At 43.2% G+C, this 24,463-nt stretch overlaps 2 protein-coding genes across 10 annotated transcripts in view; one reads left to right on the top strand and one right to left on the bottom strand.

Annotated features, from left to right (window-relative positions):
* Positions 1-24,463, top strand: part of FRMD3 (FERM domain containing 3) — a 416,465-nt gene that overhangs the window by 14,188 nt on the left and 377,814 nt on the right. The window lies entirely within an intron of this gene.
* Positions 1,526-23,682, bottom strand: IDNK (IDNK gluconokinase). Of its 8 annotated transcripts, none has more exons than XM_054658112.2 (6): positions 22,445-22,542; positions 19,068-19,209; positions 17,436-17,466; positions 16,688-16,774; positions 4,065-4,108; positions 1,526-2,220 (listed from the first exon to the last, which is right to left on the bottom strand). In XM_054658112.2, exons 4-6 carry the CDS (start codon positions 16,715-16,717, stop codon positions 1,869-1,871), a joined length of 426 nt encoding a protein of 141 aa, XP_054514087.1. In that variant the 5' UTR covers positions 16,718-16,774; positions 17,436-17,466; positions 19,068-19,209; positions 22,445-22,542; the 3' UTR covers positions 1,526-1,868. The 8 variants fall into 8 exon arrangements, with proteins under 8 accessions (XP_054514087.1, XP_063643881.1, XP_024201452.2 ...); XM_063787811.1 differs by having other exon boundaries at positions 18,192-19,209; positions 22,445-22,530; XM_024345684.3 differs by lacking the exon at positions 19,068-19,209 and having other exon boundaries at positions 22,445-22,612.

The raw sequence follows: 24,463 nt of genomic DNA, 5'->3' as shown, positions 1-24,463 counted from the left end.
TCAATGGAAAATGGATGCTTACCTTACACAGAAGGAAAGTAAAAACAGAAACAAGAACCAGATAAAAGTGATTAAATTGTGGGGAGACCGTGTGTCTGCCAGGGGTCTGAGCCTGCGGCTGCTCTCTTTGTTGAAAAGGAAGCTTGACAAGTGCTGGAAAGGGGTGAAGATACTCATACGAAACAGACACTCCCCATGTCACAGACAGGCAGAGCGACAGAGAAATATAAGAGGGATCCCTTCTGATCACATGTGTCATATTATTTAAAGCCACACCTGAAATCACTGACATCTGAAATCACATGCCTTGTATATTCCCAGCAGCGCTGCCACACACTTAGGACTAACTGCTGAGATCTGTCTCCAGTTCTGATATCTGCAAATTCACAGGGTGGAGTAGGGCCTTCTCAAATGATCTATGAGGACAGCTCCCCTACTTGAAAAGCAATGTTTTTTTTCCCGCTAAAATAATTGTTTTCAATCTTTATTCCACCAAAATGATGCTTTTTGTTATCGTATCAAATTTTGTTGAGCTGGGCACTGTGTCTCATGCTTCAAATCACAGCAACTTGGGAGGCTGAGGTGGGAGGATCACTTGAGGTCAGGAGTTTGAGACCAGCCTAGGCAACATAGCAACACACTATATCTTAAATTTTTTTTTTTTAATTAGCTGGGCGTGGTGGTACATGCCTGTAGTCCTAGCTACTTGGGAGGCCGAGGTGGTAGGATCACTTGAGCCCAGGAGTTCAAAGCTGCAGTGGGCTATGATCATGCCACTGCACTCCAGCCTGGGTGACAGAGCAAGACCTCGTCTCTAAAAAAGAAAAAAAAAAAATCAAATTTTGTCGACCAAACTCTAATTTTAAAAAAATTGAAACGGAGTCTCACTGTGTCACCCAGGCTGGAGTGCAGTGGCACAATCTTGGCTCACTGCAACCTCTGCCTCCTGAGTTCAAGCAATTTTCCTACCTCAGCCTCTGGAGTAAATGGGATTACAGGAATTTGCTGCCACGCCCGGCTAATTTTTTTTTTTTAATTTTTAGTAGAGAGGGGGTTTCGCAATGTTGGGCAGGCTGGTCTTGAACTACTGACCTCAAGTGATCCACCCGCCTCAGCCTCCCAAAGTGCTGGGATTACAGGCGTGAGCTACCACGCTGGGCCCAAACTCTGCTTTTTAAGTAGCAGTTAAGTTTCTACGTTTAAATTACACACAGATACATAACACACAACCACTCAGCACAGAGCTGGTGATCAGCAGAGACAGTTTGAGTTGACATAATTTTAGGCAAAAGGCAAGAAACTTGGTATTGCTACTGGTAAGTATGTTTGCATTATGCCATTTAAGGAACTGAACAGAGTTTGCTTGTTCTGCAATGACTACCTTTTGAGACCTTAGCTTAAGAGCCACTATTCTGAACCACAGCTCCAGGACAGAGAGAGGATTAGGAGGTGTGTGGTGTGCTGGGTGGTGGGTAGATTATGTACATGTTTATACTCCCAACATCAATTTCCAGGGAATGCCAAGGACAGCCAAGTTTCATTTATTTGTGCAAATACGGGCATGAGCAAGAATGTTCTAAACAATGTAACGATTTCCAGCATTGATTACAGAATTTCCTCTGATCATTTGATTTGGTTACAGATGAATTTAAACTTCAATTTAAGCTTGACTTTTACAACTCCCCCTCTGCTTCCTGATGAACCAGCGTAATTCCTAAAATTATACCTAAACAAGTCTGTCTTGACACATTGGGGTTTGCCTTTAGAAACATTTAGAATCTAGTATGGGCAAGGCGGCTGGAACGAGGTTTGGGATGGCACAATGATTTATGCTTAGTTCTGTTTGGACCACTGATACAAAATCATTGTCATTTCATTTTTAGGGTTTCCATAATTGTAGCAATTATCTCTGAAACATTTTTGTCCACACTTATTTGGATAAAGTTTTCTGGAGCTGCTGGGGGCTCCAGAGTCTCAAACTGGGACTGCAATAATTCAGGGGGCATAAAATGTCCCTCTCTTTTGAGTAAGCGTCCAGAGATGACCTCAAACGACCCGCTCAGATGGACCACCAGGAGCTGCATCTCAGCCTGCTTTGCTTCCTTTCCCGACTCCTCACACTTCAGAGCTACACCATCTTTTCCTTGTGTTAATATGTCTCTGTACGTTTTCTTCAGGGCTGAACAGGCTAGAACCACACGCTGTCCCGAGGCTACATCTCTGTTTAGAAAAAGAAAAAAAAAAAAAGAGGGAGGCTAAAGAAGGAGGACATTTAAAGTAACCTCTGTCAATTCTAGGTGCAGGACTCTAGTCCTACTTCCTGCCAGTGGAAGGCATTAGAAAATGGTGTTTAAGCATCAGGCAGTCCTAGCATCGAGTTAAATATCTTCTGCTAGTAAAGTGAACAATCTTGGGCGAAGGCATTTACCTCTCTGAGCATCAGTTCATCATCTGTTAAGTGGGGCTACCTAGGGTACTTGCCCATAGATCTGTCAAAAGGAAAACACTGTTCGAGATCTCTGATACACAGATATGCTCAGTAAGTGTTAGTTCTGCTTTGATGGATGTCAGACGTTGCTCTGTCTCAGCGTGTGGACACAGGGCTGCCGGCATGCCCCTGTGCCATGCAAACAGCCAAGCTCAGGTCCTCTGCAGGATGTTCAGGGATCTGCGTTCTACAACTGGATTCTCCCCATTCCTACTCTACAGTGTCTGGGGAAGTTGCCAGGTGCAATGCAGAGCTGGAGAAAGCGGGAGAGAAGGGAGCATCAGCCTCTCTGTGGGCAAGGTGAGCAGCATATGAGAGGTTCCTAGGGATGCACTAAGGAAAAAACTCCAGCCAGAAACAGAGGCAGACACAGCAGCAATAAGGGGAAACCAGTGCGGCCAGAGACCATACAGGAGAGTGAGCCACAGCTTCCACTTGGCTGCTGAGTGTGGGAGGCAGTCATCCTGGGGTCAGGACAGGATTCTAGAGTTAAGAGGTGGTGCATAAATTCTGGCTTGGGGCTGGCTTGGGGATCCAGTATAAAGTTCTCTTCAGAATGAAAGTTCTGAAGGAAGGGGCCTCCCCTGCTTTTTTTTTTTTTTTTTTTTGCAGCCAATACATGGCTAGCAAATATAAAAATGAAGCCATACTCCTTTTTATGACTATGAAATGATAGTACTGTAAAAATAGACTCTCATGAGTGTATTATGTTAGAAACCCAGGTAGGCAAAAATTTTCAAACCTTGAAACCCAGAACCATAAACCCCTAAATCAAAACTCAGCCCATGCAAAGACAGGGCTGCCAGCCATGTCAACGGGTGTGAAAAAAGCAAACTGAATTTATGTTCATTTAAGTATATTATAACTTCGTATGGCCTAGATGGTTTTAGATGGATAAAATATGACTTCATCTTAGAAAGCAAGATCCGTAACCCACTCCCTGCCTTTTCCTCATCCTTCTCCACGTCCCGACCAGGATTTCCACTGGGGTCATGTGTGCTGTTGGGGGGGACCCTGTTCGCTCAGGGGCATGCTGCAGAGCTGGGCAATGTGGACTCTAATCCTGGTGGCTAATTACCTGTTCACTCACAAATGACCTCAGGCCTTCCTGGTAGTCACAGCTTGAAGTAAAGGGAAGAAAAATTGACTGAGATAGGCAATAACAGAAGTGGCATCAGTGGACACTTTTTGAGCACTTACTACGTATCAGATACTGTTCTGTTGCCCACTCACCAACTCACTTATTCCTTACAAAAATCTGTGAGTAGGAACTATATTAATTCCCATTTTACTGATGAAGAAACAGACTTATGGAAACCAAGTAGCTGATCAAGACTGCTAGCTAGTAACTGTGTGGAGCTGTCTAGAAGGTTTGTCTCCAGAGCCCGACTAGACTCCATGCTGCCTGTGGCTGGTTGAAATCATTGTGGTTACTTGATAGAAGTGCAGCCAGTTTCTAGAATCCTTTACCATCAGTCAGTTGTGATTTCAGGAGTGTATTTTTTTTCCCTGTCTTTTCTGAGGGTTTTCTTTACCTGCTGGCTTTGGCTTATGCCAAGGCCTGGTGGTCTCTTACCTTAGTAAAATGTCATGCAAGTTACAGAGCCATGGAATCCGGTCCTGAAAAAAACAAAAACCAAAACCCAGACACAACGTGACTTCTCTAGGTATTGTTTGTTTGTAGAGAAACAGTTATATCATGTTCACAAATGTTAAGGTCCAGCGAGAGCTCAGTGGTGTGAGGAGTGGGCCATGCACAAGGCTGAGGGGCCAGCTGCTGGGCAGAAACGTTTTCTTTCAGCTGGTGTCAGTGGCTCTTTTCATAATAATAAAAATTGCCCTAAAGTACCAGTATGTATCTCCCCATATTAATCTCCCCATTTTACATGTGTCCTCCCTGGTTCTGATATGTTTACAAATCTTTTATTGTACTGCCTGTATTCTTTAGGTATCTCTGATCTCAAATGCAGAGAGATATTCACATAAACCCTTACGTCAGCTGTCCCCTGGTCCTATTCTTCAAACCCTCCAAAGAACAAAATTCCCCTCAGATAAAATTATTTTAACAAATTTATATTTTTGCCAAAGAGAAGACAGATGAAATTTACGTAGCACGTGCTACAGTGTTTCACAAAGAAATCCTCCTGAGACAAGTAAATTCTCTCCTTCCTGGCGCAAATCCTGATTATTGGCCATAATGCATTGGAAAACAAAACAAAAAAAACTTTCTATTATTGAAAAATTTAAACACACTGAAAAGCAGACAAAACAGTACAAAGCAAACCTCTGTATACCAATACCCAGCTTCAGCAATTTTCTTTTGAGATGGAGTTTCACTCTTGTTGCCCAGGCTGGAGTGCAATGGCACGATCTCGGCTCACCGCAACCTCTGCCTTCTGGGTTCAAGCGATTCTCCTGCCTCAGCCTCCTGAGTAGCTGGGATTACAGGCATGCACCACCATGCCCGACTAATTAATTTTGTATTTTTAGTAGAGATGGGGTTTCTCCATGTTGGTCAGGCTGGTCTCGAACTCCTGACCTCAGGTGATCCGCCTGCCTTGGCCTCCCAAAGTTCTGGGATTACAGGTGTGAGCCACCGCACCCGGCTGGCTTCAGCTATTTTCAACCCACTATTAGTCTTGTTATACGTATGCCCCCAACCACATCCCACATCCCAAATAATCCCATCCTAGGTTATTTTGAAGCTGATTCCAGAAACATGATGTGTTTTTAAAAGTCCTTGCTTTTAGGCATTTGATTACTACCGTTTTATTTAGAATTTTTGATTTTATATACTTGAGATGGGCCTATATTTTAAAAATATGGTCCATATTAAATGTCGGTATCAGGGCTTTACTAGCTTTATAAAATGAGTAGGATAGTTTTCCCTTTTGTCCTGTTCTTTCAAACAGCTTGTATATAATATATTATGTTTGATAAAACTCATCTGAAAAACCCTCTGGGCTTGGGGCCTTTTTTGAGGGGAGATCTTTCATTACAGATTCAATTTCTTTAATGAGCATTGTATTGTATTCAGGTTTTCTATTCCTGATTCACTTTTGGTAGCTACAACATTTATGATGGCAGGAAGAGACCACACTTAGACAGGTGAGCCACCATCCCTGCCCTTCCCATCTCTTACTGCATCCTCTTACTTGGCTAAAGAATCAGGAACTTGGTGGAAGCCAGGCAGCCACACAGCAGGAGCAGATTCAGCTCATTTCAGCCCAGCTTCCAGGCCTCCAGAACCTTGAACACAGTTCGTATCTGTAGGTTACACTTGCTGTACAAGATAGTCACTTTTTATCACCTTTGTCATTACTTCAAAGGAGTAACATAAACAATCCATGCCCTTACTATAAATTATACAGCTCTCTGGACCTTCTGCTGCTTAAGCCAAATGCAGCACCAGAATGGTCACAATTTCACTGGGGAAAAAGCAGGTGTCCCTAAGCAGTATCTGCCACTAGATCACTGCCATCCAACCCCATTTTCCCCAGTCTTGATATTTTTCACTGAAATTATCCAATTTTGTCTAAGTCTTCAAATTTACTGGCATCAGGTTTTCCACCTCCCTCATTTCACTATTCATCTCAATTGTGCTTCTTTCTTGTTGATGAGTCTTACCAGAGATCTATTTTTATTTTGTCAAACAACTAGCTTTTGTTCATAGTTTATTTTTTCCCATGACACAGCCCTCAGGAGATCCTGAGAACATGTGCCCAGTTTGTTTTCACTAGCATTCATTTCTGTTATTTCCTGCATTTATTTTTTTCTACTTGAACTGAGCAACTAGCTCGTTACTTTTCATTCTTGTTATTTCCCAAAAATGTATTTAGAGGCCAGTTTCCCTCTAAGAAATGTTGTAACTGCATCCCACAAATTTTAATTGATAGTACTTTTGTTGTATATTACTTAATATTCTATAATTTCCATTGTGACTTTTAACATAAATTATTTATATGAATGTTAATTTTTTTAAAAATTTGCTTATTTATTTTTAGAGTTCCCAACCATTTTGGTGATGTGTGTGCATTTTTATTGCTGATTTACAGTTCATTATAGTAAAAAATGTGAGTGGTATGATACTGATTCTTTGAAATTTGTGGCAATACTCTTTGTGGTCTAGTACATGTCAATTTTTATAAATGTCCCACATGTACTTAAAAATAATATTATTTTTCATTAATGCCTATGTCAGGCTTGATGCATTTATTCAAATCTTCTATATTCTAATAATTTCTTTTGTCTACTTTATGTATCAATTTTTCAAGTTATTTGAAATTCCATTAGACTGAGAAGTTGACAGTCCACCCTTCTGTCTTTGTGTATGTTAGAAAATGTCTTTATTTTGTGCTTACTTGTGAATAAGATTTTGTTAGTTGGTGAAGAATTCTTGGTTGACCATTATTTTTCAATAGTTTGAATAATTATTTCATTTTGTTTGGGCCTTTATTGTTGAGAAGTCTCTTTTAGTGTATTAGGCAATCCTTTAGAAAATATATCTTATCTCTGGTAGCTTTATGTAGGAAAAAGCCTCTTTGTCTTTGAGCAGCTTTGCAGTTTTATTCTTGCCCTGCTCAGGACTTATTTTGCATATTCAGTGTGAGTACTCATACCCTGGAAAAGTTGTTACTACCTATTTGAATATAGCCTTTCTCCTATACTATTTACTTGGGTTCCTTGTAGCTATCCAGGAAGTTTGACATTTTATCATACACATCTATTCATTTTTCTTGAATATTTTCTGTTTAGCTCTCCTCTTCATCCTGGGTAATATCCTCCAATCTGCTTTTCTTCTAATTCACTAGTTCTCTCTTCAGCTGTACTAGTTTGTTTAATCCATCTATTGATTATGTTTTATTTCTAATATTTTTATTTCATTCTTTTTCAAATTTTCCTATTCTTGTCTTCCATTTGATTCTATTATGTCTAGTTCTTGGAGAACAACATCTTACCATTAGTGTTTTTGCTGATTCTCTCTCATAGTGGTCCATTTTCCCATATAGTTTATAGTTTCTGTTGTAGTTTCATCTTCAGCAAAGGATTTTTTTTTTTCCTTTGTGGGAGTCCTAAGTTTTGGAAACACTTTCACGGGCAGTTTCACCAATTCTAGAACAGTTTTATGTCAGTTTATAAGCTTGGTGCCTCTTTGTCATATAGTGTGAATTTGGGTGTAGCCGGAGCTCAGGTTTCTCAAGGATGATTGTTTTTTCCCACCTGTGGCCCAGGGAGGCAGCTAGATTTTTTGCTCCTTTTGAGTTCAGTGGGTGGCAATATTTTTAGTCCTCATTCAAAGACAGCCCTTATATGAGGACTTTATATTCTACAACTTGACATCAATGCTAACAACAACAACAAGACTTTATGTAAGATACTCAGGTCCAGCTCCATGCTTCATAGAGGCTTACAATCTTATCTCCCATCTCTATAGGCTCATCAAAACCTCAGCCTCCTGCTCTCCTGGCTTTTATACAGTCAAAAAATGTGGGGGAGTGGGTTATTCTGGTTTAGTTCAGCCTTGCCACACTTTGATTTTGGCACATGAGATGTTCTCGTTTTGCTTTGGACTTTGGCCATTTTTATTTTCCTTTGATCTTTTCCATGAGGAGCCTTTTAAGCTCTCCAGCTCTGGGTAACCACCTTTAGCTCCTGGGTATCTCCCCTGGGCTCAGGTCATTTCTTATTCACAGTAATTTATCTTCAGTAAGTGCAAGGTCATTCTACCAAGGCTATCACTTTGTGCTCAGCAAGTCAAAAACCCTCTAGTTACCTGGATCCACCCTCCATAGAAGGAAGAGGAGAATTAGAAATAATATTTCTTTTTCTTCATATCAAATACAAGATTATTTTTAAAGCACTGCGTGCTAATGTAGGATTGAGGGTCCCGTAAGTTTACTAATCATAGAACTCTTAAGACTTTAGTTCCATGCACACACTATTTAACCAGAGATCACTTAGGAGTTCAAATGTAATAGCTACAAAAATCACAAAATGTACAGATCAAATGATGACAGTCACACAGTTTACACAAATTATAATCTAAATGTCAATAGCTACATAATTAACATAAATCATTACTCAAATCACAACAGTTACTGTCATGTATGTACTTAGAGCTGAAATGTACTTAACAAATGAAACATCTGTTTATGTTAGCACTTGTCTGGGAGGTGTATTTAGTGAAACAAGTGTGGTTTTTTGTAAATGCAGTAATAAGATGATGAGGCTTACCAGCTCCATATTTGCAGACCACATGGTCAATTTTTATAAATGTCCCACATATACTTGAAAATAATATGGTTATTTACTTTTCATTAATGCCTATGTCAGACTTAATGCATTTATTCAAATCTTCTGTATCCTTACTCGTAATTTCTTTTGTCTGCTTGCTGTATAAATTTTCAAGAAAGGTTTTTGAAATTTCTCCATTAGACTGAGAAGTTGACAGTCTGCCCTTCTGTCTTTGTGTATGTCAGAAAATGTCTTTCTTTTGTGGTTAATAAAGCACAAAATAAAGTTATTAATGTTAGAATATATGAGGAGACTTTATGTGCTCTTGGAGAAGAGTGTATATATTTAATGCTTATTATTGGCAAGGTTTTCTAGGACATCCTACTAAAAAACTAGATGTTCTGGACACTGTGAAGAGAAAAAAAGTTGGGCAGTCTACATTTATGCAACTTGAAACTACCATTGCAATTCAGTGTTTTCTGGGCTTATGGTGGGGAATGGGGAAGAAGGATGTCAAGGATTATAGGCTACAGGGACAATTAGCTGGATTGACTGACCTCTGAAGTATTTTTTGATGGAAAATTGCCCCTGGGGAGAAGCTGCCCTTTCAAGCACAAATTTGGATTTCCACTTTCCTTTATCCATTTATAAGTGCTTATTGTGTGTGTAGGGAGACCCAGCCACTGTTCTAGGTGCTTTTGGTCCAATACCCTAGATATGATCATTCTAAGTTTGAGTAATTCCTAAGGTACCATTTGAACTCATCTTTCTAAATTCCTTTCTTTCTCTTATTCCCCTTGTAATTAGCCAAGCTTTTCTACTACATTCACAGGCTAATGGAGATGAAAAAGATAATACTGCTATATGTCAGCTTTTTATTAAAAAACCTCTTGGATATATTTTCTAAAACAGCTCCTCTAACAGACAGTTGTAATGAAAGAAGGCACTGGGCCTTGAAGCCTCCCACATTAGCAGGAGGTTCTACTTCCCACTCTGGGATTCAGTCCTATAAAAATGTGGCATGTACTGGCCCGCGTAGAATAAGCATTTAGGGGACTGATTTCTAACCCCAGAGTATGTTTTACATGAAAATGGAGGCATCTGCCTTCAAATCATAGAAATCATGTCAACTTCTACAAAGCTATGAGTCAAAGGATTTATCTTTGAGAAAATGAGGACCACAGCGAGGTGCTTTCCTAAGGACTTGGAAAAGAAGGAAATAAGATTGTTCTCTAAGGGTTAAATTTAAAGATCAACAGTTAAAAGGAAGGGGCAGCGATGTGTAAGGTCATGCGAAGGAGTTAGAATGACTCCCAGGCTAGCAAGACATCACTGTGATCCATCTTAATATTTTCACATACCTAGAGGAAGCATGCCTGTCCCAGGCAGGCTGGGTAGGCAAGAAGGCCAGAGCAGGGCACTGTAGATTGAAATGTGAAGCACTGTCCAGCGGACATGGTGCCTTGGCCATTGGCCTTTGAACATCGTATTCTCATTAGCAAGCCTTTTCCTACTAGTGCATGGTCTCGCGCCACCAGATTCTTTGGTCCTAACTCTCCCATGTTCACTAAGAAACCTCTGTATGTTGGTTTCTGAAAATGTGGGTACTAATGTGATTGTTACAGGCCACGTGACAGTTGTATTTCTTTTGGTACATTGATCAACTGGCATTTTGGTTTATGCAGGAACTTGTAAACCTGATTGGTAGGGGTCTCACATGACAGATGAATCCATGTTCAGTGTGTTGACAATATCAAGGGGGCTGGGCCTGCAAGACAGAGAGCCAGCCCTGGAGTCCCAGCTGGGTAGTCAACCAGCCTTTTCCAAGGTGCACCCCTTGTCACTGTAGAAGTCTCTGGATGGGACTTGTAAGACTTTATTTAAGACTAGTGCCGTGGGCTGCGAATCTCCATTCAGCAAGAAGAATGCTTTAGAAGAGGAAGTGATTGGAAAGTTCTGAGGGCTGAATGCTAATTTACATGATCACATATCTACTTAGAGTTAAGGGGCAATTCGAACTATGAATTAGGACTGACTCAGAGATGAAATACACAGAAAAAAATTAATTTCTTTTTGGCACGAGTAAATGTTCATAATGAGTTTGGGGTGAACCAAAGAGAGAGGACAATTTGTTTAAATACCAGAATTTCTTTCTTATTAGCAGAGGCACAAACTTGCATTTTGCTATTTTGCTCAGATTGTACATTCCGCCATTCCATCTGCACAAATATTTCTATTTGCTTGTGCTGTGGAAATGGAGATCAATCTCTGTATTATTTTATGGCTTAGGAAACAAATATACTTTTCATTAAGCTGAGTGTTGACTATCTTATTCATTATACTTTCTATGTGCCTGAAATATTTCATAAGAATGAAACAAACAAAAATTACAGAAAACATATTTGGGTAATAAGTTTTCTATCTTGTGTACAAAGAAATAGAGCTTTACTTTGAATACATGTTTTTTCATTGTTTTAATAGTGCCTTAATGGATGCTTTAGTTAATAATAAAGCACATTGCTTCATCTAGTCATAATAAAGTTTTTCAGAATCTCAACTATGAAAGCCATAATAAACATAAATATAAAACTATTTAAACAAAAATAGGTGCTTTTAGACATCCACCTTATCGGAATTTATGGCAGACCAGACTAATGACCATGCACCAGTAAGGACTGTGTCCATCAGTCATAAAAACAATAGAGAGGGTTGGAAATAAAAGAGCAGCACTTTGAACATTATTCCTGAAATTTCCAAATAGTGAATCATAATTAAATGATTATGAACTTTCTTTGGAGATTCCCATAAAGCCACAAGGAGAAAGGTTTTTTCCAAGGCAGCGCCAGTGTAGAAATTCAAGTTCTAGTGCCTGACCTGCTTTAAGCCAGGCCACCATGTCAGTGCCGTCATGACCACCCTTTAAGTCAGTGCCTCAGACATCTTTAAGGCCTAACCCCTACCATGGATGTGCTTGTGGGGAACTGCCCCTCTCATTCCTGCTGTCATTCTCACCCTCTGTCTAACCCTTTTCTCTCAATTTAACCAACCTTGATTCACTTCTTATGAATCATTTGTTTAATGGTTGGATGATCAGGGCCTTTAACACAGTAGGAGAAGTATGATCTTTGAAGTTAGAAAGACTCCCTTTGCTGTGTGGCTTTGCTCAAGTTACTTAATTTCTCTGCACCTCTCTTTGTTCATTTGTAAAGTGGGGATCGTATATAATTCATTGAGCTGCTCTGGGATTTAAATAAGAAAAGGAATAAACTATTTTTTGGTTGATTTAACAGTTGAAATAAACAGTACTTATTTCCAACTCTGAATTTTTGAAAGAGTTTAAATTCATGAATTTGGTAGGCACTGGGCCTTAATTCCACAAACATTAAATGTGGTGCAAAGCACCATACTGAGTGAGCACTGGGGATAAATATGAATGGTGTGGTTCCTGTCCTCAAAGAGAAGAGGCAAATGAGTAATCTATTAAGTCACCTGCAGGGCAGTGATGAGGGCTGTGGGAGATATACTAAGAAGGGCTATGATAACACAGCAGGAGGACAGGCCAATCTTCTTTTATTTTTTTATTTTTGAGATGTAGTCTTGCTCTGTCACCCAGGCTGGAGTGCAGTGGTGTGATCTTGGCTCACTGCAAGCTCCACCCCCTGGGTTCACGCCATTCTCCCGCCTCAGCCTCCCGAGTAGCTGGGACTACAGGCACCCGCCACCACGCCCGGCTAATTTTGTGTATTTTTAGTAGAGACGGGATTTCACTGTGTTAGCCAGGATGGTCTCGATCTCCTGACCTTGTGATCTGCCCGCCTCGGCCTCCCAAAGTGCTGGGATTACAGGCGTGAGCCACTGCGCCTGGAGGACAGGCCAATCTTGATCAGGCCTTGGAAAGAGTAAATCTTAAAAGATAAAGATAATTTCAAGACCTTGACTGGCCTGCTAAGGAGTGTGGACCTTATTGTAAAGGTGCTAGGAAGGACCTAGACACATGAGCTCCAAATTTTATGTTCATAATGAAGAAAGGGGGGAATTGAGATCTCTCTACAGTGAAGAAATTGGAAGAAGGAGATATTAGAGCAAATTCACTGAGCTCTGTGCCTTCCAGACAGTTACTGTGGACAATATAATAAGTTATGAAAATCAAACACACAGAAGTTTTAGAGGAAAGAAATGAGACAATCCAAATTAGCATCTCTGCCTATGACTCTGATGTTCAAGGTTTTCACACTCCAGATCAAGCTTGTACAACACACAGCCCGCAAACCCTACTGCGGCTTTGAATGTGGCCCAACATAAATTCGTAAACTTCCTTAAAACATGAGATTTTTTTTGTGATTTTTTTTTTTTTTTTGCTCATCAGCTATCGTTAATGTTAGTGTATTTTATGTGTGGCCCAAGACAATTCTTCTTCCAGTGTGGCCCAGGGAAGCCAAACGACTGGACACCCCTGCTCTAGATAGTCCCTACACGCAAAGATGGGGAAGGCAGTGCACTCCCGACTCCCAGCCCAGTGCTCGGAGGTGAGCACAATGAATGCTCTACGAAGAGTGAAATCAGAATGTCATGAGGCTAGAGAAAGCTTTCTTGGCCTATGGAAACATCTTGAGAAATTAAATGTCTTTTGGAAGGGGATGATGGGTAAAGAGAGAACAGATGATGGTAGAATATGGGTGGAGAGAGACGGGAAGGAAGATGGGGAGTGGGAATGGCGGGGAGATGGGTGTGTTTTACCTGATGCAAAAGTTAAGTATATAGAATGTTATATACTGACCCCCTCCATGAAAAAGAAGAATTCCAAAATTCAATTCATAGATATTTTTGGAAGATGAGACCAAGGGTGATGTATTTTGTGAAAAATTTTTTTAGTACTTTCCAAATTTTCTATACAGGGCAAATATTACAATTATAATCAGGAGATTTTTTTCAGGATTTTTTTTTTCCCCAAAAAAAGCCCTCTTTTTAAAATAGACTTTGAAGTTGAAGACTATTCAGGTGCCCCTGCAGGCTCAGATAGGACACTGTGGGCTGGGCACCTAGGGGAGACTCACTGACTGGTGGCTTTGAAATTCTTTATTATTAATTTCATCATAATGCTAATAATTTATCACAGCTTGGGTAGAATGTTTCTAGACTGGCACTGTCCAACACAGCTTTCTGCAATGATGTTCTATAGCTGTGCTGTCCAGTAAGGTAGCCAGTAGCCACTCATGGCTACTGAGCTTTTGACATGTGGCTGGTATAACCCAGGGACTAGATTTTACATTTTATCTATTTTAATTAATTTGTATATATTTTTTTCAGACAGGGTCTCACTCTGTCCCCCAGGCTAGAGTGCAGTGGTGCAATCACAGCTCACTGTACCCTCGAACTCCTGGGCTTAGGCCATCCTCCCACCTTAGCCTCCCGAGTAGCTGGGACTACAGGCATGCACCACCAGCCTTTTTTTTTTTTTTTTTTTCAGTTTTTGTAGAGACAGGGACTTGCTATGTTGCCCAGGCAGGTCTCAAGCTCCTGGCCTTCAGCCTCTGCCTCCTGGGGCGCTGGGATTATAGGCTTGAGCCACTGAGCCTGGCCTAACTAATTTACATTTAAATAGCCTTAGGGAGCCCTTAACATGTTCTACACAGACTGCAGCTCTGAGCCCTCCGAACACAAAACTCTCCCCACGTCCTCCCTAGACTCTTCCTCAAGGGAGAACCAGGGCCTCTGACTTGGACACGGACACGCTTTAATCCATTCACAGGGGGCTTTCCTCAGCTCTGTAGCATGGGGGCAGTGCGGGGAGGGTGGGGACTGGTTACCGGGGCAACCAGGAGCTGTATTGGTGCCAGCCCAGCTGTGACCCATATCTTCAGTCTTAGACTCGTTGGATTCTTATCAAGAATGAAAATCATCTGTCGTTCTACCTCTTGAGAATGTAAACCATCTGTCGTTCTACCTCCTTATCTCTCTGTTTTGGTTATCTCGAAGGTCTGCCTAGCTTGTAGTTTTTTTTTCTGAAAAAATTTAGTAAGTAACTTGTGTCTCTTCCAGTAATCTTTTCTCCTGTACATAAATTTCTCTTCTGAATTCTACCCCCCAATCCATAGAGTCCACTTAACAAGCATCACTTGTGAAGAAGAGGAAGACTACAGAAATTCCATTTTAAAATCTATCAATTTTGGTTGCTTTATTTTGTTATTTAACTTACCTTTTATTTGCAGTCACCAAAGAGAAACCTAAAATAACACTGGCACAGTCACATTTTATACACTCCCTTAGAAATGGTTATTGGCGTGTATATATGATTTATGTTGTATGCGTATGGTTAGCAATAATTTTAAAACGTGATATTTATTGAATGCTACAGGCACTTTTCTGTGCATATTTTTTGTATTATCTCATTTAATACTCCCAAGAATCCAATCAAATAGATCCTGTTACCATTCCTACCCCACAGGAGAAAAATAGGGCACAGAGAGACTAAGCCCTTTGTCAAGCTCATACAAGCCTGGTGGTGGAACCAGGTTGCCTATGTTTATTATCTCTAGTTTACTATCAACATTATTACTACTCTTTTTTATTACTACTCTATTATACTATCATTACTCTCATTATTATTACTCTCTTTTATAGTTCTATTGCCCTATCCTCTAAAATCAAATGTTGCAAACCTGTGATGATTCAAGGCCTGAAGCACTGCAAACTCAAGCTGTACCCCCAATAACAAAGAGAAGTGCACTCTTGGGGTGCTCTAGAATAGACCTAATAATGGTTTAATGGCTCAAGGCACAAAAAAGAAAAAGACAGTGAGCTAGGGAAAGGACACCTGGGGGTGAGCCCAGCCCCACTGAAAGTGAAAACAACAGTGTTGGTCTGCGGCCAGTTCCATTCGTTCTTGCCCTTTGGACACACTTAGTGCGTGGCCCCAGCCTTTGACCTGCCCTCATCTCTCCTGAACTATGGCCAGTTATGCCAGCGAGGACAGTTTGTAACTCTGGTGTGAGACACTCTAGGGGATGGCCTCACGGCCTGCACACAGGAGAGTGCTATTCATCCATTCATTCACTCGAAAACATGCCACAACTATTTTCTGATGTTTACTGTGTGTCAGGCCTGGGGGGTACAATGGTTAACAGAAACAGCCACAGTCCCTGCCCTTTTAGGGGTAAAGTCTAGTTGCAGAGACAAACATTAATCAAATTCTCAGACCATCAGTTGTTGAGCTGCCACAGGGACAAGTGCAACAGTGAAATGGCACCATGAGAGTCCATCATGGAGGTTTCACTTCCCTGAGGAAGCAGCATGGGTGCTGAGATCAAAGGATGAGAAGGGCTAGCTCAGGGAAGAAGGGAACAGGGATACAAAGGCCCCATGGGAGAAGCATTGCAGTGGGAGGGGCTGGAAGAGGCCAGGGAGCTCCTGTGGAGATATGGAGGCGCATGGCTCCTAAAGAGGCTGGAGCCATGTGGAGGCCATGCCATGCATGCTTAGCAGTGTAAGTGTTTGGTCTTGATCCTGAGGTTGGTGGGAAGCCTCTAAAGGGTCACAGGCAGAAGAAACATGGCCAGCTTTGAGTTCTCAAAGATCACTCTGGCTTTGGGGTGAATGCTAGAGTACGGTGATAGTGGTAGGCTGACAGCACCTGGGAAGAGAAGATGAGGACTTCCCCATGCATGAGGCACAGGGAGCCTCTGACCTCTCAGGAATTACATTCTTCAGGTTAAAATCCCACAACAAGGTGTTTTGGCAGAGCCTGTTCAGGCTGGGGCAGAGGGTGGCATTGTTCCTGGGGCCATGTTCAGACAGTTGTTCAGGACTGGAGCTAACATATGTAGAGGATCTACTGGGCACCTGGCTCTTTGTAGCCCCTGTACAGTGACCTTAGGACTCACGAACTCTACTACAGCAAGTGCTGTAGAGAGCTCATCCTGTCACCCAGGTGGAATATGTGTGATGGACACAGACAGCAATTGTTACCTGGTCATTGAGCGGTATGCCTTTTCCCATCTTCCTTCGATTTTCCTCCGGGTGATAATCATCAGCATCATAGAATTTCCATCCCAGCTTTAAGAACAAAGTGAAAGGGTGTATGTGGCAGGCAGATGGGCCAATGTGATAGTCATTATGGGATTACTAACAGGCAGGTGTAGAAACAATACCACCCGCCTGGTTCCCATCAACCCCAAGGACAACCCCCAGGAGGGAAGCACCTTGTCATGCCATTTCACAACCCCCATGACTGGGCTACCACAGCCTCCTTTAATTCAGTACTTTTTTTTTTTTTTTGAAATGTAGTCTCACTCTGTCACCAGGCTGGAGTACAGTGGCGCAATCTTGTCTCACTGCAACCTCCACCTCCCAGGTTCAAGTGATTCCCCTGCCTCAGCCTCCTGAGTAGCTGGGACTACAGTAGGCGCGTGCAACCATGCCCGGCTAATTTTTGTATTTTTAGTAGAGATGGGGTTTCACTATATTGGCCAGGATGGTCTTGAACTCTTAACCTCATGATCTGCCCACCTCCCAAAGTGTGGGGATTACAGGCATGAGCCACCGCACCCTGCCTATTCATCACTATTTGTAATCACCAAGGAGAAAAACAAAATTGTTCCAGTGGGGTTCAAAGCCATGTGGAAGTGTCTGTACGAAGCAGAAAAAAGGCAGAGATGCAAGGAGACCAGAACACAATGGGACAAGCACTCGGAAGGCATTAGGACAGGTTACTAACCTCAGATGCCAGCAGGGCGCCCACGGTGGATCTGTGGAGAGGACACAGATGTTCCCGTTACTGCCCTGCCCAATGTGTGGAGCTTCCTTCTGTGCAAGGATGTCTGGGAAAGGGACGGCTGCCTTAGCAGGAATTTAAACACCAATCACTGTGTAATCCTAAAGCAGTGATGCCCGTGACCGTGGAGTCTGGAGACTGGCCTTAGCTGATCCCCACGAATGTCAGTGAAGAAATAATTAGTTAACACTATTTCTTTCTCTAAAGGCAATATATAACATCTCATTAAACCCAAGTTTTTTCTTCAGTAATCAGTTTTTGGTCCCTGTTGTGTAATTTTTTTTTTTTTTTTTTTTTTTTTTTTGTGGTGGGGATGTTGAATTCATAGTGATAAAATTCTGCTGAAAATATTGAATGGAGGGGTCTGATGGAGGATTTAATCTCCAGCAGCACCCATGTAAAGTTCAGGACACTCATAAAAGCATAAAAACATTTTTGCAGTTTAAAAGAGACACACTCGTAAAATAAAGGACATGGGTCAATATCTCACGAATCACCGGCACTTGTTAAGACTGGGGGTTAAATGTTCTCTGTGTAGAGCATTTGGTAACTATCTGTTCATACTCTACCAGGCAGCATGTGCTAGTGAAAGGGGCTCGGGACTCAGTACTGGAGATGGGGCCACAGTTGCCTACTGCCACTAAATGACTGAGTGCTCCCAGCCAAGTCACCTGTTCCTTTAAACCTCAGTTTTCTCACCTGCAAAACAAGGGATCTGAGCCACATGATGTATCCATCCACCTACATTTCATTTCTTTATTGAGCACCTACCAGTTCCCAGGATGTAATGGTAAGCTTACTGACACATGGCCTCAGCCATCCTAAACAGTCTAGTACATAGGGTAGGTAGGGGTGGAGGCCAGCAGACAATGACCCATAAAGTGCTTTCTCGCTTTCAGTGTTTAAAGTGTTGCCCAAATGCCAATTATTTAAGCACCATCTTCCTAATTTTTACCTATCCCCATACTATTTTATCATGCCCTCTTAAATTTTACATATCACCTCAACATTTTGATGTTTTTATTTAATTGCTTCACTTTTAAAAATTAAATAAGTGTGTTAAAGAAGGAAACTTTCTTTCATTCCCTTACACAAGAAGCTATCATCACTTGCCTTGAATAGAAGGTACCTGAAAAGCTGTATCTAATGAAAACAGAACAATGTGATTAAATTCTAGCTGGATACTGTTGCCTAACAAAGGTCCTCTTTCTTTCACTAAAAAGCTATCAGAGAGGTGTTAGACACAGTTGTACCAAACTGAGATCTGCTCCTGGATGTAACCAAAGGTTGCGAGAGCAGTGAAACCTTTCCCATTAGTTCATTCTATTGAAGGCTGCGCAGGGAGACATGCAGCCTACGGATGAATAGACCATCCCGGCCAAACTCCATGGCTGGTGAAGCCAGAAGTGTGCATAGCAGAAATCACACTTAAGACCAAGTTAGGTTGGGCCCTGTGGCTCACGCCTATAATCCCAGCACTTTGGGAGGCTGAGGCAGGCGGATCACTTGAGGCCAGGAGTTCGGGACTAGCTCGGCCAACATGGCAAAACCCCGTCTCAACTAAAAATACAAAACTTAGCTGGGTGTGGTGGTGCACGCCTGTAACCCCAGTTACTCCGGAGGCTGAGGCATGACAATCGCTTGAACTCAGGAGGCCGAGGTTGCAGTGAGCCGAGATCACGCCACTGTACTCCAGCCTGGGCGACAGAGTGAGAGTCTGTCTCAAAAAAAAACAAACAAAAAAAAAAAACAAAAAAACAAGTTAGATTAGCCATGAATGAACATGCCAGCCAGCACTCATAATTTGAAAGCAGAGGTAAAGAGATGTGGGTGTAGACTGTCAGGAAGAAGATGGGAAAAGAAAAACCACTGTCTGTCTAAACCAGAGAACACCTGGACTCTTGAATATGCACCAAAGATCCTGGCAGAAATAAGGCACAGTGCTGGGCCCAAAAATACTGGTCAGACCCAGGATTACAAATCAAGATTTGGGGTCCATATGTCTCCCAGTGGGTTGGTCTAAATCAGGGGCAAGGGACTTAAAAAGACAACACAGACCAATGGGGGAGAAGGAAGGGATGCAGAATCAATGAGAAAGATATTCAAAAGGTCTGAGCTTGTTTCATCAGCAAAGAGAAGGAAACCTGGAAGGAGATGTTAAGGGTGGCTTCACTAAGATTGTGAAAATATAAAGAAAATTAACTCTGCCACCCACTCAGATGCCTGCCGTCTTCCATCCATCCATCCATTCATTAAGTCAACAAGTATTTAGTATCTACGAAATGCCAGGAACTGTTCTAGACACATGTATCAGTAAATAAAAAGGAAAATAATCCTTTACATTCAGGTGGGGGAAGACAGTAACAAACTTAGTGCTTGAGGTCACTGTGTTTTAACAGTGTTCTAAATGGAGCCTTTCTGTTTTGAGACTATTGTTCTCTTCAGCCATTAGGCTGTGATAAATATTTTTCTAAATGCTATGGAGTATAATTAAAAAATCCTGTAGGGCTCCAATAGGGGTTCACAAAGTCACTAAAGAACTTGATGTTGCTACATCCAATGATGAATATAATCAAGTCCCAGTCTTTTTATTACTCAGCTAGTCAATAACATTGGACACATCTCCCTGACCCTGTGCCACTGAAAGTCCCCAGGGTTCAGTTCTTGGCCAGCTTCTTTATCTACATGCACTCCTTTGGTGATCTCAACACCTTAGATCTTTAAGTACACCCACACAACAGTGATTCCCACAGTTAGATCTAAAGTCCCTCTCCTCTGAACTTCAGACTTGGACATCCAACCACCATCCACTGGACGACTAATTGGCTCGTCCAAGTCACCATATCCCACACTGAGCTTCTGAGGTTGTCTTCCAAATCTGCTCTATCTACTGCTTCCCCAAATCAGTTTGTGGCAACTCCCTCCTTCCAATTACTCAGGCCTAAAATCTTGAATCATCCTTGACTTCTCTCTTGTCTTCTTACACCCAACATCCAGTCCACAAACACATCTTTCTGACTCTACCTTCAAAATATTGCCAGCATATGACCACATTCTCTTTACCTGCATTGTTTCTGACTTCGTCTCCCATCATGCTTCCCCTCACTCAGCCACAATGGGTTCCTTCCTGCTCCTTAAAGAAGCCAAGCCTTAGCTGGGCGCGGTGGCTCACGCCTGTAATCCCTGCACTTTGGGAGGCTGAGACGCATGGATCACCTGAGGTCAGGAGTTTGAGACCAGCCTCGCCAACATGATGAAACCCCGTCTCTACTAAAAATGCAAAAAATTAGCTGTGCATGGTGGTGGGCGCCTATAATCCCAGCTACTTAGGAGCCTGAGGCAGGAGAATTGCTTGAACCCGGGAGGAGGAGGTTGCAGTGAGCCAAGATTGCACCACTGCACTCCAGCCTGGGCAACAGGAGTGAAGCTCCGCCTCAAACAAAACAAAACAAAACAAAAAAAACAAAAGAAGCTAAGCCTCAGAACCATTGCACCTGCCATTCCCTCTGCCTCTCCTGCCCTTTCCTCAGCTATCCACATGGCAGGTTCCTCAAGTCTTGCAGGTCTTTGCTGAAACGCCACTCCCCCAGAGGAGCCTTCCCTGACCACTCTGCCTGGCACTCTTTGTTCCCCTTCCTCCAGAGCATCTATCACCAACTCACACATTACATATATTCATTTACTCTGTCTCCCATACCAGAATGTAAATCCTTTGAGGGCAGGGATTTTATCTGTCCTGTTCGCTATATGACAATGACATAGAGTAAGGATTGAACTCAATAATTATTGAGTACATGAATATCACAAGCTATACATCATAGGGATTAGGCCTCCCTCATCTGATTCAAGACTCAGAGGGGGTACATGAACTGCCCAGGCTCACACAGCCAGACAGCAACAGAACCAAGACCTAGGGCTCTTCACTCCTGTTACATCACACCATGGCAATGATTTTACATTCTCCAACTGATTCAAATCATATGGCAGCTAGGGATTTGGGGGCTCCATGTTTTATTTCAATTGCAGTTCAAGATTTCTTTTTATCTTTGTGGCTGAGAACCCTACAATAATTTTGGAAAGCAAAACCCATCTACCTGGAGTAAATCTTTAATATACACCTGACTACACAGGCCACAACATGGGCCGTTCCTGATTCAGAAAATTCTAGAAGGGTCCTATAGGCCCTTGAAGGTTATGATGTTTTAGCTGATCAAGTTCTGTCCTTTGCTGCCTGTGGTCGAATGGTACAGCAGCTGTCTTTTCTGATAAAGGGCACAGTTAGACTTTGGTTTAAACAGGAAGCCAAATGTTAACTCCTCAGTCTCCAGGTTAGCACACTGGGCTGGCTACCTGTGTGGTTTCCACAATTCTCTTCTTTCTTTCCAAACCCTCAGGAGCCACCCTCCATATTAACGCTGTCTCCTTCCAGGTTAAGCTGATGAAAGGAAGGGGAAAACGATTCACTTTCCAAAATCGAATCGGAGAAGTCCAGGGCCTCATAGGAGGAGGCCGCTGTGTGTCCAGATGGCCAAAGGTCTGTGAGAGCCCGGGCCGTGGTTTGCGTCCTCTCGCTAGAGGCCGTGCGCCCTCCCGCCTGGCCCCGACAAGGCGCCCCGAAACCTAGCCCCGCGCCGCTCGCTAGGCCTCCACCTGCGCGGCCCCGCAGCCGCCTGTTCAGGAGCGGCTTCCTCCCTGAGCCTGCGGTCGCCGCAGCCTCCCCGTCTTAGAGCGGGAACCCGGAGCTCGGATGCGGTCCCAGGATGGGCGCCCCGCAAGCAGGCTGGAGGGCGGGGAGAGGGCGCGGCAGCCGCGGGCCTCGGTTTCTTCATCTGCAAAGGGAAGGGTGGGGGGTCCCCAAGACCCCAGTCCACCGGCAGGGACGGCGACGCGTCCGGCCTCCGCCGCGCCCGCAACACCTGTCCCGGGCGCCCCCCGCCCTCTCCCGGACCTACTTCCCCGAGCCGCTCACGCCCATCACCAGCAGCGCGCCCGGCGCCGCCATGACCCAAGCTCGGCTCCTTCCCGTCGCCTTCCGGGCCCCGCCGGCCCCGGCCTACCCGGCGCTCGAGGGGCGGAGCCGCTCTCGCCCCGGCCGGGGCAGTGAGGGCCGTGTCCCTCTGCGCCCTCCCCGTTTTCCCGCGCCCCTTTTCCATGCTTTCCGCCTCCCTTTCCCAACCTCCCGGCCTCTCTCTCCTGCCCCTTCTTTTCCTCTCCCCTCCCCTCCCTCGTTCCTCTTCCCGGAAGTGAAGCGCGCGCCCGGCCTGGCCCTCGCGTCTCCCTGGGCTGGAGGGAGCCGCCCAAAGCCCCGCCACCTGTCGTTCTACTGCCCCGGCCCCTCTTGGTTCCAGAGGAGCCTCAACCTGGCAGGCCGGATCCTCATCCACCCATGGAAAGCATTCATTCATTCATTTATAAAAATGTTCTTGTAAAAAGAATAAACAGAAAATAAGACTCATAATTTCCCACACCAGGCAGCAATAAGCAGCACTTCCTAAAACGACTCCCCTTTCCCCGCGCCCCGTCGTAGATAGATGGGTATGAGTATTTTGTAAAACTGGGATCAGGCCGTACACAGCGTTTTGTAATCTGGCCTTTTGTCACAATAATAAATGGCGGCCATCTTTTGGTGTCAAACTTAGGGTTGAGTGTTGACCGTAGCAGCATATGTCATGGCTGTATGGCTCTGCTGTTAAATCCAGCACTGGTTGGGGCTTTAAGAGGAAGGAGCACCACTTTAAAGTGTCCGTTTGCTTTAAAACAATGTTAATTATGTGTCGTTTGAACTATTTGATTAAAAGCACTTCTAACCGCATTTGGCATCACCTCCTTTGGTCTTTTGTTAACCAAGGTAGGTATTACTCTGTGTCCTAGAAAACAATAAAAGTGACATTATAGCATTTATCTAATGAATAGTTCAATTACCCCTGCACTGCCTTTGTTTTTCATATACTTAGCCTGAGTAGGTGAGATTTCAATCCGGATGGGGGCTGTACAGGTGAAGAAATTGAGGCTTGGAGAGAGGTCTTACAATTCAGTTATGGTCAATACACATTTCTTGAACATCTACCATGTGCTGGTTAATATAATATTAATATTCATTTAAAAGATTACCCTCTAGGCATTCTCAAGCGTGATAAGAGGAATAGATGTGTATGCAAATACTCTAACTCGTGCCCTGCTTCGCTAGCTCAGTATGAAAAAAAAAAAGCTCATATTTCTTTCAATGTTCAAATCAGAATGATTAGCAGAAAATCTGATTCTTCTCCTTGGATTTCTTTCCCCAGACATGTCCAAGGATCTTAAACTTGCTGTGCTGCTCAGGGTGGTGGCAGGAAACAGCATGCTCAAATTGGGGCAGGTGAACAGGATTTAACAAAGGGACTGTTTGTACAGGTGTGGGTAGGGTCAGAAAAAGCAACTAGGGGCAGAGTCCACATCTGAGTAACCGAGAAGTGTTTTCACTCTTAAATAGAAAGGGGCTGATGAGAGGGAGCCTTTATATGGGAAGGGAAGAGAATGGAAGGAGAGAGACAGAGAGAATAGACCATATAGAAAGAAGTGTCTGACAGGACTGTAGCCTTAGGAAGAGAGAGAGAGACATTCCTTGTTGACCCAGCAGAAAAATAATCAGGAGAATAAATAACCTCCCCTCCCCTCCTCTTGCCCTGTGATCTCCTGCTCGTGGCCAAACCCCACCAACCAAACCCAATTGGAAGGTGGAGAGCTAGGGAGTCCAGCGGTGCCCATGCATGCCAATTTCCTGGGCTCAGAGCAGGGAAGAGAAGGGTGGAGATTGTATCTGGAGGTACCAATGAAAGATACCCAGCATGCCAGTGTCAGTGAAACTCTGTGCCTGCTTCCAGGACAGCGGAACTTCAAAGGTGCCCCTAAGAGCTGAATTCCACGTTTTTTTTTTGCTTTCCAAAGAGTGCCACCTGCTGGTCCTGGTTGTCTCGGTGCTTCCCAGCTGT

This window comes from Pan troglodytes, chromosome 11, assembly GCF_028858775.2.
Source record: "Pan troglodytes isolate AG18354 chromosome 11, NHGRI_mPanTro3-v2.0_pri, whole genome shotgun sequence".
In the NCBI taxonomy this organism is placed as follows: domain Eukaryota; kingdom Metazoa; phylum Chordata; class Mammalia; order Primates; family Hominidae; genus Pan; species Pan troglodytes.
Note: the sequence above shows the minus strand (reverse complement) of the source record. Positions and strands in the feature narration are given on the sequence as shown.